Source organism: Glycine soja, chromosome 12, assembly GCF_004193775.1.
Source record: "Glycine soja cultivar W05 chromosome 12, ASM419377v2, whole genome shotgun sequence".
NCBI lineage: Eukaryota > Viridiplantae > Streptophyta > Magnoliopsida > Fabales > Fabaceae > Glycine > Glycine soja.
Genome location: NC_041013.1, coordinates 42,669,300 through 42,683,244, shown reverse-complemented (window position 1 = coordinate 42,683,244; position 13,945 = coordinate 42,669,300). Strand labels below are relative to the sequence as shown.

Below are 13,945 nucleotides of genomic sequence, written 5' to 3'. Positions count from 1 at the left end.
AGGTATGAATCTTCATTCAAGTCATATTTATCTTATATATATCCTTAACACATTGCATCTATTAAAGAAAGGTTACCATAAAATACCTATATAAGTGATTTAAAACAAAAATCATAATTTTTTCCGGAGATTTAATGTTTGACAAGATAAATGGATCGATTTTATTATGATTAAGGGAAAACACTAACTGCTTTTTCATGTTTTTTTTTAAATAAAAAGAGATGATATAACTTTGTGTGTGATTTATGAAGGTAGTTATAAGGATAAAATAAGAACTTATAAATGTAATTATAGAAATAAAATAGATATAAAAATATGTATATCAGAACAGTCAGTTACATTTATATATAGTTATAGTTATTGATTAAGAACATATAAACCAAAACTAACAGGATAGTTTAAATAAAATTGAAATCAACATTTCTCACATCCTTGCTTTTAAACATAGTATGTTGTTGCTCACTCAAGTGTTCTGTTATGTTGGTGCGGATAGTGTTGTTGAGAAAGCTAGAAAACCATTGAACAGAAAGTTTGGGAATTCGTTCATGAGTGTCTCTATTCACATGATAAAGCCCATATCTTATCTCATAGCCATTTGCCCATTCAAAGTTGTCCAGCAATGACCATATCATATATCCTCTGACATCTGCACCTTTCCTGCACATCAATAAAATTGCACCTTGTCAGCAAAGTGAAAATAACCCTAAAACAAGGGTTGTGCTCACATATTATCTCTCACCTTATGGCTCTAAGCAGAGCTGCAAGGTAGGCTTTGTGATAATCTATTCGTTTTACATCTTGTAGTAAATCATGCATTGTCTCATCCGGTTTGAGCGGTGAACAATATCCTGAACCAAGTTTTATGTAGTAATCCAAAATTTGTTAACTAACTCATTCCTCAAAAAAAAGTATAACCTAAACATATACATATAACAAAAGGTGGACCTTCTTTAGTCCCTTCTTTGGTCTTTTAATTCAAGATAGTGTTCAATATTAATTCATCAAGCAACAACACCAGGTTAACACAAATGGGAGAAAAAGAGAGTTTAGAAACAACTTTCTTGTTTCATTTCAAATTTTTACAAATAATCATAAAATACCACTCCCTTTTCTTTGTTTCTATTTTGATAGTTGTTTTCATTCATATATAAGCATTGGAAGATATGCTTATTTTGATAGTCTTAGAACACTCTCACTACTACCTAAAGCCGCAAAACTCTTCTTCTCTTTTTTGTTATTATCTTTATCCATTTCTTTCTTTCACCCCCTCTCATTGTAAAGTCCTCAATGATCATGAGTGGCTAAATCCCTAGTTAAGGCCTGAGAGGCCTAAAAAGTCAAAGTGATGTATGATGTACTTTATATTTATCAATGCAACAAGATTCTTTTCTTGGTTTTTCTATTCTACTATTTTTTCTGCTTGTATCTTACATTATTCATCTTTATATTCTTTTAGGGGTTAGACGCTCGGGAGAGGATAACTTCTAAATAAGATTTAAAAAAAATATGCATGCATTAGTTTTAGGGGTTAGACACTTGGAAGAAGGTAACTTCTAATAGAACAAAAAGAAAGAATTTCATAAAAAAGTCATTGCTAGACATAGAATGATTATTTTATGCCCACACATTCTTGCAAACATCTAGAATTCATAATTCATGCATTTTATTTGTTGAGTCTTTCCAAAGAAATTTGGGAGATAGATAAATAAAATAGGCTTGTCACCATGAGGAATCATGGGCAAGTAAATGAACAGATGTGGGTAGAATAGAATCACCTAAATTGATAAAGAAAAATCATAAACTCATACATCCTAGGCAAACAAGGCATGCTAGGTCCTAACATTCGCATTCCATTGAATTTTCTCTTTAATTATTCTATTTTTAATTTTTTTGCTTTTTATTTATAATTCACTATTATTACCTCCTATTCTTTCTTCTACTAATTTCTTTTATTATTTTCTCCTTATAAATTAAAAAGTATCCAAGATAAGTACAACACAAAATTCCTGTGGAATCGACACTCGGACTTCCGAGACTTTATTACTTGGACATTTGGTACACTTGTCAAACACTTAACAAGTTTTTGGCGCCGTTGCCGGAGATTTTGTCTTCGTACTTGGTTGCCATACCTTTTCAATTTGTAAGCAATTCTTTATTTTGCACTTTTTCTTTCTCATTCTCTCTTCTACTCTTTCTTCCATAATTTGCACTGGTAGTGCTTGTTCTTGTGTATTTGAGGTAGAACTTCAACTAGAGATATAGTCCCTATCAACTTGGAAATTGAAGCCACTTGTAGGCATAACAACGCTGCAAGAAGAAGAAGGAAGCAAGAAACACAAAAAAGCAGTCACACCTCACTTCCCCCCTTCTCCACAAATCTACATTCAAATGGAGGAGGAACACGCACAACGAGTCACACTAGAGGACTACTCTAGTACAACTACTTCGTAATTCTTCACAAGCATCGCAAGACCGGAGGTTCAAGCGGTCAACATCTCTTATCCTCACTCCCTCATCCAACTAATCCAAGGAAACCTCTTCCATGGTCTTCCAAACGAGGATCCTTATGCTCACCTCGCCACCTACCTAGAAATTTGCAACACAATTAAGATAGCCGGAGTCCCTGAAAGCGCTATACGCCTCAATCTCTTTTCTTTTTCACTAGCAGGGGAGGCAAAAAGGTGGCTACACTCCTTCAAGGGTAACAACTTAAGAACATGGGAAGAAGTCATAGAGAAGTTCTTGAAGAAATACTTCCTAGAGTCAAAGACCGTTAAAGGGAAGATGGAAATTTCTTCATTCCATCAATTTCCTGACGAATCCCTCAGCGAGGCACTCGACCATTTCCACGGAATACTCAGGAAGACGCCTACACATGGGTATAGTGAACCGGTGCAACTAAACATCTTCATAGATGGCCTGTGACCACAATCAAAGCAATTACTGGATGCATCCGCAGGAGGGAAGATCAAGCTAAAGACACCAGAGGAGGCAATGGAACTCATAGAAAACATGGCGGCTAGTGATCATGCCATTCTTCGGGATCGCACATATGCACCAACAAAGAGAAGCCTTCTAGAACTCACCATTCATGATGCAACCTTGGCTCAGAACAAGCAGTTGTCCCGACAAATAGACGCCCTAAAGCTTCCACAACAATTACAAGCGGTAAGTCCTTCTCACTCTTCTGTTATGCAGGTAGGGGGATGTCACACATGTGGAGGAACACATGAGCCTGGACAATGTATGGTCCAAGAAGACCCTTCCAAGGAAGTGAACTACATGGGAGCTCAGAATCGCCACGGTTTCCAAGGCTACAACCAAGGAGGACCGCCAGGATTCAACCAAGGGAGAAATTTCACACAAGGCTCGAGCTGGAGGAATCATTCGGGGAACCAGTTCACCAAGGAGCAAGGAAGTCAACCAGCCCAAAATTCCAACCAAGGGATAGATCTTTATGAGAAGACTAGCAGGCTTGAGGAGACGCTTAATCGATTCATACAGGTATCTATGTCCAACCATATGAGCACAGAAGCCACCATCAAGAACCTGGAGATACAGGTGGGGCAATTAGCTAAACAAATGGTTGAAAAACCCACCAATAGCTTCGGAGCCAACACAAAAAATAACCCAAGGGAGGAATATAAGGCGGTGTGGACTAGAAGCCTACAGAAAATTGAAGAAGACCAGTCTGAGGAAGGAAGAGCAGACAAAGGCGGAGAGAGAAAAGAAGAGAAGAATGAAGAAAGAGAGAATATGTTCTTACTCCCCAAGACCAAGAGCCAGTTAGCTTGAGAGGCTAGGAAAAAAAAGGCATGAGTCCCTCTAAAGGAGCCCCCATATCCCTTAGTGCCATCAAAGAAGGATAAGAAGCGCTACTTCAAGCGTTTCCTAGAGATATTCAAGGGGCTAGAGATAACAATGTCATTCGGGGAAGCTTTACAGCAGATGTCGCTCTACACCAAATTCATGAAAGAAATCCTCACTAAGAAGGGGAAGTACATTGACAATGAAAGTATTATGGTGGGAGGCAACTGTAGCACAGTGATACAGAGGAAGTTGCCCGAAAAATTCAAAGAGCCCCGGAGCGTGACAATCCCTTGCACCATAGGGAAAGAGTCAATAGGGAAGACTCTCATTGATTTAGGAGCAAGCATCAACTTGATGTCCCTGTCAATGTGTAGGAGAATTGGAAATTTGAAGATTGAACCTACAAGGATGACACTCCAGTTGGCTGACCTCTTTCTCACAAGACCGTTCGTGGTAGTTAAAGACGTTCTGGTTAAAGTCCATCAACTCACTTTTCTGATGGACTTTGTAATCATGGACATTGAAGAAGATGCTGAGATCCCCTTGATTCTAGGCCGGCCTTTCATGGTGACTGCAAAGTGTGTTGTGGACATGGGGAAGGATAATTTGGAGATGAGTGTGGAAGACCAAAAAGCCACATTCAACTTATTTGAGGGAGTTAAGCATCCCAGTGATAGCAAGACTTCTTTTAAGGTGGAGGAAATTGAGCAAAAAGCTAACTTTGTTGGGGGGGCACCTGAATTATGTGTTCCTAGAAGAAGATGAAGCCAAAACAGTTGAGAATCCTACAAACTCTTCTAGGGTCCTTCTAGGGCCAAAACATGTCAAGATCCGAGCCACTCTAGACATTCCACCAGCTCCTCCACTAGTAGTCCCTTCGCCAGATGTCTTTCCTCCACCCGTCGGTCAGACTATAACTTTTTCTCGGCCAGAACGACTCCTAACTATGTTGCATAGCCTCCACCACGGTCAATACCTATTGGTGTAGAGTCTCCACCATCTCTCTCTCCAACAGCCCGTGATGACACCCAAGGCATTTCTAGCCCATGTTGCTTGGCCAAGAGACCAACTTTCTTTTGTTGGGGGGTGACACATTTGGTGTAGCTGATGATGATGTCGCAGATGTTGAAGCTGAGGATGATTATATTGCAGATCTAGCAACTGATTAAGATCCAGGGCCCACATAAGATTGAGACCCAAATATTTTTACCAGCCTACTCAAACCTTCAAAATAGTTTTTCTTTGTCTGTGTAACTATGACTCAACACTATGATTATGTAAAACGTTTCCTGGTGCATGTTCACGTAAAAACTTTTAGAGTAGGTCAGATCTTCAAACAAAGACTTTAAAGGATAGCCTATAACTAGAAAACAAGCCACGCTAAATTTTTTTACTTTTGAACCAATATAGGCTTAAGCCTATCAAAATCCAACTAGGTCCCCTTTATATTTAAGTTTTCATATTATTTATTTTATAATAACATTTAATTCAAGATAAAAAAAAATCTTACAAATATATATGCCATTACTATTTCACTTTTAATTCTTATAGATTATTTTCGTTTTAATCTTATAATTTTTTTTTGTTATTAATTTCTGTTGACATGATACTTTTTGATGATGTGATATTTTATGAGGTTATCTCTTGTTGATGTGACATTTGCTGACATTAGCAACCCATAACCACATTAGTTGTTAAAGTTTTTAACAACAAGAACTAAGGATAAAGAAAAAAAAAAGACCTTTTAAAAATAATTATAAGGATTCAAATAAAATAAAATGACATAGGATGAAAATTATATTTATTCATAGAGTAAAATCAAAATGACACTTTTACGGTTATCGGTGAGTACAAGAGGTGAGTACAAGAGATGAAAACAGAAAATGTTTCGTGGTTATGTACGTACTCAGTGTGTACTCACCATTTTCTGTAATATACATGGGTATATTATGATATCTTATCTTAACGTAGTCTACAAGCTTCTGCATGCCCCTTGGAACAACATAGAACCATGAAAAACCTGTCTGCATAAAACAAAAGAAATTATGTCACAGATTAATTATGTTCAATACTTATTCCTGTATCAAACATTTGAGTAAACAACAGAATGAAAAGAGCAGCTAAAGGACATAAGGGAACCTGATCACCAATTGGAACGCCATCTCTTATTCCAGTTACTTCTACAAAACCTGTTATTGGATGATCTGCTTCAAGAGAACAAGCAGAGAGGGAGCAGTCCTTAACATAGAGAGATCCATAGTGATTGATGCCAATAAAGTCTATGCTGCCTTTTAGGAGACTTTTCTCTTTAAGAGAGAACACTGGCAACTGACTCCCAAGGATAGAATGCATCTCGGCTGGGTACTCACCAAAAACCAGGGGATCTAAGACCCTTTTGTCACCAAAAGAGCAGAAAAAGTTTCAAAAAAATAAATAAATAAAGAGTAAATTACCTCAACATTCTCTAAGATTTCGTGTAATTACATAAGCACTCCTTGCTTTTTTAAACCATTACATTCACCTCCCTTATAAGGGATGTTAATGTAGATTTGAGGGTTGTCAATGTAATGTTTTCAAACATATAAGAGGGTGTTTAGTATAATGTTTTCAAACTTAAAAAGACGGTTAGTTAGTGTAGGGAAATAAAAAAGGTTGGTGTTATATGTAATTTGATAAAAGTTCAATGAGTGTTGCTGTAATTTGCTCATAAATAAAATGATTGTGTGCTTCTAATTCTTTCCATTAATAATGTTCATATTAGTTTATGCAGGCATGATTGTCATAACTCAAAAGCAAAACTCTTCTCATTTTTCCTTTTATTTTGTTGTATTGAATGATATTTGTTTCTTATAAAAAGGGCCAAGAGAGTACTTCTTAGTTCTCAACAACTTACCAGGGTATGAGAAATGCCAAGGCCCTATTCACAGCTTGTCTATCACATTCTTCATCTCTAAGTGGTTCAAACATGACGGAGTGTGCAACAATGCCAATGGTTCCTCCTTGCTTTGCCTGGATCAGCATGAGTGATTTTTTTTGGTACATCACTTACTAATTAAACTCCCAATCTTGGCCTTTAATCCTCTTTCTCCTAACCAAGAAAATGTGACAACAAATGCTAGTATGTGACAATTTTTGTTACCTGAAAATGCTTGCGGTATAATTCAACAGCCTTGGCATGTGCCAGTAACATATTGTGCACGACAATGAGAGGCTCAACATCAGAGTTACCAGTATTACAATTTCCAAAAGGTGGAGAACAGTGACCAGGGGCATATATTCCTTTCATATAGGCATAGTTTGCAACCAGGGCTGGCTCATTGATGGTAGTCCAGTACTTAACCCTGTCTCCAAAGCTCTTGAAACAAATTTCAGCAAAATGAACAAAATCTCTCCTACAATAGAGAATGTATAAGTTTCTATCTTCACTTGGCTCAAACTTTTGGACTATGATTATGCAGGAGAACTCATCAGCTTACAGGACAATTCATTGATGAAGTAACAAATTAAACTTTAAATTCTTTAGCATTATAAATTAGAAGTAAACAAAAAATGAGAGCTGCGGATTTACTGCATTAGGAGACTAATCCAACCACCATATCTTTCTTCCAGTTCTTGTGGCAAATCGTGATGATGAATTGTCACAAATGGCTCAATCCCTGGATTTAGATACAGCTTAGGGTAATGCATACTGTAATAAATATAAATATTAAACCATTTATTAGGTTTACCTTAGCAGCTTTAGCTTTTACTTTCACGAGAGTTGGTTCTAATTATGTCTTGAATCTTGACACATACCAAGACTGAATATATCAATCTTAGGTCAAGTCAAGACCATAGTCACATAATTCACCATACGCTCATGGTATGGGTACGGATACACCATATGTGACCTTATAAAGTATTGGTATGTAAAGATATGCATTTTGGTGAGTTATTTAAGTTTACAAGTTAGTACTAATAACTCTTTTATCTTGTTAAAAATTATATCTTACATGTCTAGTAAAAATATTATTAAAATAATATTATTTTATTCAGCTAGTTTTTAATAATTAATTAACAAAAAAAGTGTGCAGCATCCAACCCCCCCCCCCCCCCCCCAAAAAAAAATGAAAAGTGTACAGAAACACCATTATCCAATTACAAGTCTACAACTCCTAGTATACACAAAATCCAGCTTCATTATTTTTCAACCTCAATTTGCACTTTTTCTTTTCATTGCCTAACCGAACCGCCTGTTATTTTTCAACTCCTGGCTACCTAACCTAGTCGCATATTACTTTTCAGATTCATATATTATTTCATTTTTCATGACCCCACTTTTCACTGCCAAATTGAATGTCTCAGCGGTAGGGGTGAAAATGAATTAAGTTAAGTTTATTAGGCTTGAGCTCGACTTGAATTAAATATAAAAGGTTTGAGTTTGGCTCATAACCAATTAATTATTTTAAAACCTAGTAAAATACTAACTAAAAAAAGAAATTTATAAAATTTCGTATAAGTAATGTACAAATCCAAAAATAATTGATAAATAAAATCATATTGAATTTAAGTCATTAAAACACAAAGTATATCAAAAGAAAATAAAAAAAAGAGCATAATATTAAAAAATATATGGATTAGAGATGATTTATATTAATATAGCCAAATAAAAATATTTAAATTGTCTGAACATATGTTTACAAAACATTCTTTTCTTTGGAAGTATTAATCTGGTTGCATTATCCTCTTAACTTGAATCTTTTTCTTTTTGAAAAATTTTCACATGCAAGTGAACTCTTTAAACACTTTATGTCACTTCATCTTATCATTCGTAATACCATAAAAATGATATAGATAATAGTTATTATTATTATTATTATTATTATTACTTAAACAAGCTGGCTTGTCAAATTTAACAAGCTTTTTTTATGGTTTGACTTTTGCCTTTTTATTTAAAAAAGCTTCTTAAAAAGCTTGAACTTAACTTTTATACTAAACAAGTCAAGCCCAACCTTAAATAGACCGAGCCATAGACCCTTGACAAGCTGCTCGACTCATTTCCATCCCTACTCAGCACTCACAATCTTTCCCTTCTCCATATTCACGAATTCAACCACTAATTTCAGCACCGGTTCGTAAATGAACCGTGAATTGGTACACGCAAATTAATTCACGGTTCTCCACTAAGTTGAGCGAATTATATATGTGACTATGGTCAAGACAAAGTAGCATTATAGAGAACCAAGTGGACATTGACATTGTTACTTCACCTCTAAGGAGCAGATTGTCTATAATCTTGTTGTAGAACATTATCCCATTTGGATTTATGTCCCCATATATCCCTCCTGTTACGGTTCATGAAGATCAAATTATGCGGAAATTTTGAAAGATTATGTGAACTAGTTTGTAAATTTAAATACTTACTTGGTAGAATCCTTGTCCATGAAATAGAAAATCGATATACGTTTACCCCAAGAGACGACATCAACTCAATGTCTTCCTGTTGACAAAGGTTGATAAATGAGCCAGACTATATAATAAATGCAGGTAAAGTAAAAAGCTGATATTTACCAAGTAGCGATGATAATGATCATCTGCAATGTCACCATTCTCGTCATTTTTTATCTTTCCTGAAAATTGATAAGTTTCATAGTGATTATTCATGCCCTTCATTACAATTCTACAATTAGCTATATATTTTTTTGTTATTATGTTATTGGTATGGAGTATTCACGGATTTTATCAATGATTACTCTCCATTGGAAATCTTTGACTGATCACTTCTTGTTTAAGAGGATCAAGTCGAGTACGATTCCGACCAATGAGTTAGTCTACAATTAACTGTATGGACGACAAACAATCTAGATAGAGTGCAATGAGATGAGTAGTGACCATATACCTGGTGTATGACTAAAAACATCCCAGTTGCTTAAACCCCTACCATCTTCAAAAGGTGCTCCTTCAATCTGTTGTTGTTTCTCAAATTTTCCATAGACAGAAACACCATTTTAAATATTTCAAGAAGGGGAAGTACTACGTAAGTCCAACAAAATTTATGAAAATGGTGAAAGAAAAAGTAAACAAGTACCTGGTAAGAGGAAGTGCTCGTTCCGAAGAGGAACCCTTCTGGGAAGTCAGATCTGCTGATTGCATCTTCAACTTCATCACAACATTGGACATGAAAATGAACACAACAAAGGAGTGTCATCACAACACTTAGCTGCCTCTGCAGCATTTTCATTTTGTTGGTATGACTAGTGATGGCACCCATGATCGATGCAAGAAAAACGTTTCAAAGTAGTCTCTGGTGATGATAGTGCCAGAATTCCCACATGCTCAAATTAATATTTATTATGTTGGTTCTTAATTCCGTAAATCCTAAGCAGTTTCATTATATTTGTTAGGGTGCTTTTTATAAGAACTAAATTAGAAGTTTGGTTTGATTTATTTTTTATAAAAGTTAATTAAAAAAATTATATTAATTTTTTTTACATATATAATCTTATAGCATTTACTGTAGAGTAATTAAGGATATTTTAATAACAAAGTATAGAATTTGAGAAAATGGGCAAATATTTTTTTTTTAAGAAAGTATCTTACATACAGATAAAGGGAGTATTAATGATTAGAGATTAAAAGAATTAAAATTAATAACATATTTTTTTAAAAATAAGAATATGTCTTATTAATGTTAAGATAGTTTTGAAAAAAGAAATAAATTTAAAATTATTAACTAAATTTACCAATTCTTTAATCTTAATGAATTGCTTGATTGGTTCTAATGAAAAGACTGGTGAAAGTATCGTAGCATTATTTGGTCGAAGATATTTAGTTAATCATAGTAATGAATAAATTAAAGTTTTCCTGATGAGTAATAATTATGAAGATATTTATAAAATTCGTTCAGTAGCATTATTTGGGTCGAAGATAGTTAGCCGACATTCAAAAGAATAGAAAGTACATAGTTAGCAAACAGTTGTTCGCACAGTATGACGATATTTATTAAAATCTTTTAACATCCACAACTTTCACAAAGAATCTTTTCCTAATATTATTCATTTTTTTTCCAATAAACAAATATAGTATATGTGTTATTATGGCCATGCTGAGCACAAGGAAAGGTAGTAATGGCATGGTACATTGATGTTCGAAGTGACATAATTTATATTAAAATGTTATTTTTATTTTAAAAATAGGTTAACAATAAAACTTAATATATAAAATATTTAATCTAACGCTACTTTTACTCAAAATCAATTTTCTATCTATAATCGAATCAAACAAGTAAATATTTACTTGAAATTATTTTAGTAACAGGATTTTGCATCATGTGACATAAATTGATTAAAATGAGAGTGTTTGTATTAGGATAATTATTTTATAGTAGTAATTAACAAGGATTATCTTATACTATTGTTTATTCAAAGTTTAATGATTTTTTTAGTTCTTATAGTTTAAAATATTATATCTTGATATATGTAGTTATAATTTTTTTTAACTCTTTTAGTCCTCGATATCTAAAGTCATTCAACATAAGAAAAAATTTGGAAGTCCCAACAAATTATGAAAAAAGAAGAGATATTAAACTAGGTAATATGAAGATTAGGCATGACAAGTGTATCCATTTTCGCGGGGATTGATCTATCCTTATCTTGATTTTGAGGGAAAAAAATCGAATTAACTGGATCAGATTCAAGTTTTTTCCAATTGAAAAAGTCAGATTTGGGAATAAAGTCAGGTAAGTTGGTCCTCACCCCACTACTATTATGATATTTAAATATTTTAAACTACTATTATAATGTTACAATTTTAATGGATTAATGCTTGTTTTATGCTTAAAATTATTATTTTCTTATATTTATGCAGAATTTTTACTTAATTTCATGTTGAGTTCAAAAAATAAATAAGAATAAACAATTTTTATATAATTTGTTGGTAAGCACTTAAAATTTAAACCTTAATAAATAAGATGTCATAATCACTACTTTCTTAAACTATCAAAAAATAAATAAGATCAAATAATTTTTACTTGAAATTTTAATTTAGTATATTATAATAGATTCCTTCCAATTAAAAAAAAAATTATCTTTTCTCCATTTTTTATAAATAAATAAAAACAAGATAGAACTGAAGATGGGATAAGAATAAGTCTAATTTTTGGACCTCGACAAAAATTGTAGGGAGGGAAGGACTTCGCGAGTCATGGGTGCAGCCATGCCTAATGAAGACTGCAGCCTACAGGGAGCAAGGCTAAGGTTCAAGCTTTTGGGCGTGTCATTTTCGTATGTCATTGGAGCTTGGTGTTGCTTCAGGGATTTGAGCTTTTACACAAAGTGAAATTTTACTAGAGCAATAATATTATGTGCATGGAGTTATGATAGATAACTAGTGAAGGGTATTTGCTTGCATTTTAAACGAGGGGATCCATGTATTAATGGAATTTTGTTTTCATGGATTGTGACAAGGATGTCTTGCGCTTATAAAATATTATCCATGTGTCAAGGAAGAGGCACTTTAATGTTTCTTTATATGTTGTCTTTTATCTGTTTGGCCATATTTTAACACTTCTTGTATTATTTAATCTTTACTGATATATTTCTTTTGCCTACAAAAAAACCCTTCAATGTTGTTTGTATATTTAATCAAACAATATTTATCTTCAAACAACACTTGAAGCCTTTCTCTAATAGCCAAGTAGCATTGAAAAAAATTTGATCAATTCAAGGAATATATAACACGTTAACAAATAATTTCAAACCTTAATAGCTCTCAATTGCAATGACTTCTTTTTTTATATTGCAATGTGTGCTTCATTCTCAATTCTAACTTTGAAAATAGTAGTTTTGTTGAGCTCTTTTAGTCATGAGTCATATGGTATGTACAACCATTATCAATAAACCAAGCTTTTTTGTAGTGTTGTCGGTTCTAAAACATTACATTGCAAATAATTGTTCCTCTTCTGCTTGATCCTCAGCCAGCTTAGCCTCTACTTGTTGACAAGATCTCCATGTGTCCTAATTGATCTTGTAACATCTTGCATCAGGTCTCCAAGGACATCTTTTCGGTGGGTTTTTTTTTTTTTTCAATAAGGACATATTTCTTAAAAAAAAAAAAATAATATCATACTCGTACTAACACAATACATTAAAAGACTTAACTAAACCACCCATATGAGCTACATGTTTCAGAAAAGCTCCAACAGTTAAGGCTTTTAGCTTGTGGATCTGCCAACATATGCTCTATGACAAGATGCTCTTTTTGAGTCTAAAAATCCAAAAAAAATTGTCTATCAAACAAGTATTCAATATCAAAATCTTTGTAAGAGAAGAACTCTTGTTGTTTTGAGAAAAATGCATAACAGCAATATTGTTGCAGAATATCACAAGTGGCTTAGAATACTTTCAACAATATGAAAGTCAGAAATCAAAATTTTGAGCCACGTGGCCTGACAAGTAGCCTTATAGCTAGCAACATGTTGCTTCCCACATGGTAAAAGTTTGTATAAAACTCTTCCAAATTCCAATAAATAGCTCATTCTGCCCTAATGAATACTTATTTTGATAGTTTTAGTTTAATCATTACTTTTATGCAAGCATTTTTAGTCATTTATATTCAACTTGGTCTCTTATTATTTTAAAGAGGGGCTATAACATGGTGCATGAAAGGTGAGACTTATGAGCAATAAAATAGAATCTCATATTAGATTTTTTTTTAATTTTTCCATTGTTGTTGGATTCACCTTTTATGTAATTTTCTAGGTTCGATAATTTCCATTTTTTAGGTTCACAATCAAAATCAATTATTATTTTAAAATTATCATTTCAACTCACTTTAAAAATATAAAGGATTAAAAAATGTATTTATGCCTTATTTTTAACATTACAATTAGGATAAATATCCATTTTGGTCATTTGGAAGTGTAACATAATGACAAATTGGTCTCTGACAGATACAAAATTTAAATTTGATCTCTTAATAAAAAAGTGTGACAAATTAATCTTAAAATTGGTTGTTGAAAATATAATTTATTGTCAAAATAGTACTTTAAACATTACAATTTAATAATAAAATGATCTCATAAATTTATAAATTTAGTTACACAACTAATCTATCACACTTTTTACATATTTTAAGATTAAATTTGATTTTCTTTTTT

At 33.3% G+C, this 13,945-nt stretch overlaps 1 protein-coding gene across 1 annotated transcript; it reads right to left on the bottom strand.

Annotated features, from left to right (window-relative positions):
* Positions 1–336: 336 nt before the first annotated feature.
* LOC114380374 (beta-glucosidase 18-like) lies at positions 337–10,151 on the bottom strand. The gene is made up of 12 exons (XM_028339388.1): positions 9,878–10,151; positions 9,689–9,755; positions 9,361–9,419; positions 9,214–9,289; positions 9,060–9,134; positions 7,379–7,466; positions 6,950–7,202; positions 6,704–6,819; positions 5,950–6,202; positions 5,732–5,834; positions 740–848; positions 337–657 (listed from the first exon to the last, which is right to left on the bottom strand). The coding sequence occupies exons 1-12, from the start codon at positions 10,058–10,060 to the stop codon at positions 399–401; spliced, it is 1,641 nt and encodes a 546-aa protein (XP_028195189.1). The 5' UTR covers positions 10,061–10,151; the 3' UTR covers positions 337–398.
* Between the last annotated feature and the right edge of the window lie 3,794 nt (positions 10,152–13,945).